This window comes from Penaeus vannamei, chromosome 28 (assembly GCF_042767895.1).
Source record: "Penaeus vannamei isolate JL-2024 chromosome 28, ASM4276789v1, whole genome shotgun sequence".
In the NCBI taxonomy this organism is placed as follows: Eukaryota; Metazoa; Arthropoda; class Malacostraca; order Decapoda; family Penaeidae; genus Penaeus; species Penaeus vannamei.
This window is the reverse complement of record NC_091576.1, coordinates 22,259,484-22,262,844: the sequence shown is the minus strand read 5'-3', so window position 1 is coordinate 22,262,844 and position 3,361 is coordinate 22,259,484. Positions and strand designations below refer to the sequence as shown.

General features: G+C 43.3%; 1 protein-coding gene across 1 annotated transcript in view; it reads right to left on the bottom strand.

Annotated features, from left to right (window-relative positions):
* The window catches only part of LOC113817039 (sporozoite surface protein 2-like), a 6,671-nt gene extending 4,879 nt beyond the window's left edge, over nucleotides 1-1,792 (bottom strand). The window contains exon 1 of the mRNA XM_070141580.1: nucleotides 1,778-1,792. Within this exon, the coding sequence (XP_069997681.1) occupies nucleotides 1,778-1,792 (15 nt within the window). The remainder of the gene's footprint in view (nucleotides 1-1,777) is intronic.
* Nucleotides 1,793-3,361: the final 1,569 nt, after the last annotated feature.

Here is a 3,361-nt window from a genome sequence, read left to right as displayed (position 1 = left end):
TTTCTTTTTCTTTCTCTTTTCTTCTTTCTGTTTTCTTTCTTTTTTTCCTCTTTTTTTCTCTCACTTCTGTTGATTCCCTTTTCTTCTCTTTTCCTCTCTCTTCTCTTTTTTCTTAGCTTCTGTTTGTTTTTTCTATATTTTTTCTCATTCCATTTTCTGTTTTCTGTTTTCACTTCCTCCCTTTTTCGTTTCTCTCTCTTCTTCCTTTTCTCTTTCTTTCTTCCTTTTCTTTTCTCTCTCTTCCTTCTCCTCCCTCCCTCTTCTCCCAGTCATCTTTTTTCCTTATTCTCTTATACGTTCTTTCTGGCCTATATCTGCACTTTCTCTCTGTCCTCAATCCTTTCTTTTCTTCCTTATTTATTATTTGCATTACGTATTCCTGATTATCCTTTTTTCTTTTCCTTTCTCCCTTCTCCTCAATCCTCCCTTTTTCCTAATTCCCTATTCGTTATATTTTTTTTTCCTTATTTCTTGTTCTCTTCCCTCTTATCCTTCTCTCCCCCTTCCTTCTTCCTTTTCTTAGATCTAATCTCTTCCTTCTTCTTCCTTTTATCTTCTTATCTTCCTCTCCTCCCTTCTTCTTTATCTTCGTCTTTTCTTCCTTCTTCCATATCTTCTAATCTTCCTCTTCCTCCCTTCTTTATCTTCCTATTCCACCTTTTTCCACATCTTCTCGTCACTTTTCCTTTTTCTCTTCTTCTCCTCTTCCTCCTCCTCCTCCCTCTCTCTCTCTCTTTCTGTCTCTGTTTTTCTCCCTCTCTCTCTCTCTCTCTCTCTCTCTTCTCTCTCTTTTTCTTTCTCGCTCTCTCTGTCTCTGCGTTTCTCTTCTTTTACCGACTTCCTTTCCTCTCCTTGTTTTCTCCATTCCCATCATTTCCTTCCTTCTTCCTGTTTCTCTCTACGCCTTGCATCTCAATCTCTGTTTCATTATTTTCATTTTCCCCTCTCCTTCTTTTTATCTTTATCATTGATTCTCCCTCTTTACTTCCTTCTAAATACTTATATTCAATTTTCTTTAGTTATCTTCCTGTCTCTTCTTTAATCGTTGCTTTCATCTATTCCCATATTTGTTTTAGTATTACTCTCTTTCTTCTTTTTCTTCTTCTTCTCTTCCTCCTTTTCTTCGTCAATCAAATTCCTTCTTCCTCTCATGCTTCCCCTCCACCTATCTCTCTATCTCCTCTTTATTACTGATCCCTCTTCACATCTTTCCTTTTTTGCGTTTATTTCCGTTTTCCCTTTCCATCCTCTACTTTTCTCCCCCTCCTTCTCCCACTACTTCCTTCCTCCCTACCTCCTATTTCTCCCTCCTCCCCCTTACCCCCATACCTCTCCTACCCCTATTCCTTATCTTTTACCCTCCCCCTCACCCCTCCCCTCCCTTACCCCCAAATACCCCATCTCTCTACCCTCACCCTCTGTTCTATACCCCACTAGCCCCCTCCCCTCCCCTCCTCTCCCTCCCCTTCCCCTCCTTTCCCTCCCCTCTCCCCTCCCTCCCCTTTCTTACCTATACCCCTACCCTTCCTTCTACCCTTCTCCCTCCCCTTCCTTCTACCCAGGTGCCCCCATCTCTCATCTCTCACCCCTACCCCTCCTCCTCCATCTGCCAACATACCCTATACCCATCGCGTACATACGCTCCACCTCATACCCACCCCATACCCTTCCCAACATACCCACCCCCTACCCATACCCTATCCAATATACCCTCCACCTCATACCAACCCACTACCTCTTCCCAACATACCCCTCACCCACATAGCCATCCCCTTACCTCTACACAACACATTTTCAACATACCCCTCACCTACATACCCATCCCCTTACCCCTACTCAACATATTTTCAACATACCCCTCACCTGCATACCACTCAACCTACCCCATCCCAACATACCCACCCCCCTACCCCCTCACAACATACCCATCCCCCACCCCATCCCAACATACCCAACCCCCAAACCCTCTACCCAACATACCCACTCCCCCACCCCTACCCAACATACCCACCCCCTACCCCATCCCAACATAATTATCCCCCACCCCCTCACCCACAAACCCTCCACCTCATACCCACTTCCCTATCCCCTATTCTCTCCCCTTCCTCCCCCCCCTTTCCCTCCCCCACACCTGACCTAACTGCCGGCCATTCTCGACACACGACCCACGTGCGTACCCCGCGCGGCGTACCCTGTGTGGGCGGCGGGGGGGGGGGGCATGCTGGCTGGGTACGCCGGCCGCTCCTGAGGGCGAGGGAGGGCGGGGGAGGAGGGGGAGGTGGGGGAGGAGGGGGAGGGAGGGGGAGGGAAGGGAGGAGGGGGGGGGAGGGAGGGGAGGAGGAGGAGGGTGAGGGGGAAGGGGGAGGGGGAAGGGTGAGGGGGGAAGGAGGGAGGAGGGAGGGGGGGGAGGAGGAGGGGAAAGGGGGAGGGGGAGGGGGAGGGAGGGGAAGTGAGGGAGGGGGAAGATGGGAAGGAAGAGGAGGAAGGGAGGAGGAGGAGGTGGATGGTGGATGATAGGAAGAGGATTAGGAGACTGATGGTAATGAAAGAGGAGGAATAATACTAATAAGGAAATAATAATGATAATAGTAATAATTATGATACTGATAGTAATGATAAAAATAGTAATAACAATAATAATGATGATGATAATGATAATAATGATGATAATAATGATAATACTAATAACAATAATAATAACAATAACAATGATAATGATAATGATAACAGTAACAATAATGATAATAATAATAACAAAATCAACAACAATAATAATGATAGTAAAAGAACTAATGATAAGAGCAACAGCATCAACAATAACGATACAGATAATAATGACGGCGATGATGATGATGAAAAGAAGACGAAGAAACAAGAACAAAAAGAAGATGAAGATGGGCGAAGAGAAGAAGGAGATGATGATGATGAAGAAGAAATGGAGATAATAATAATGCAGTAGAAAAGAAAAAGAAGAAGAAGAAGAAGAAGATGAAGAAGAGGAAGAAGATGAGGATGATAAAGAGGATGAATATAATAAAGATAGATAAGAAAAAAAAAGCAGTAGAAGGAGATGAGGAAGAAAGAGAAAAAAGAAAGTGATGATAAAGAAGAAGAAGAAAAAAAGAGATAGAGATAGATATATAAAGATAAACAGGAAGAAGAACGAATATATAAAAATATATATTAATTATATACTTCTATTTCCTTCCTCCCTCCCTTCCCCCTCCCCTATATCAAAAATATATAAATATATATATATATATATAAAAAAATATATATATATATATAAAAATATATCTATATATATATATCTATATCTAATACACACACACACACACACACACACACACACACACACACA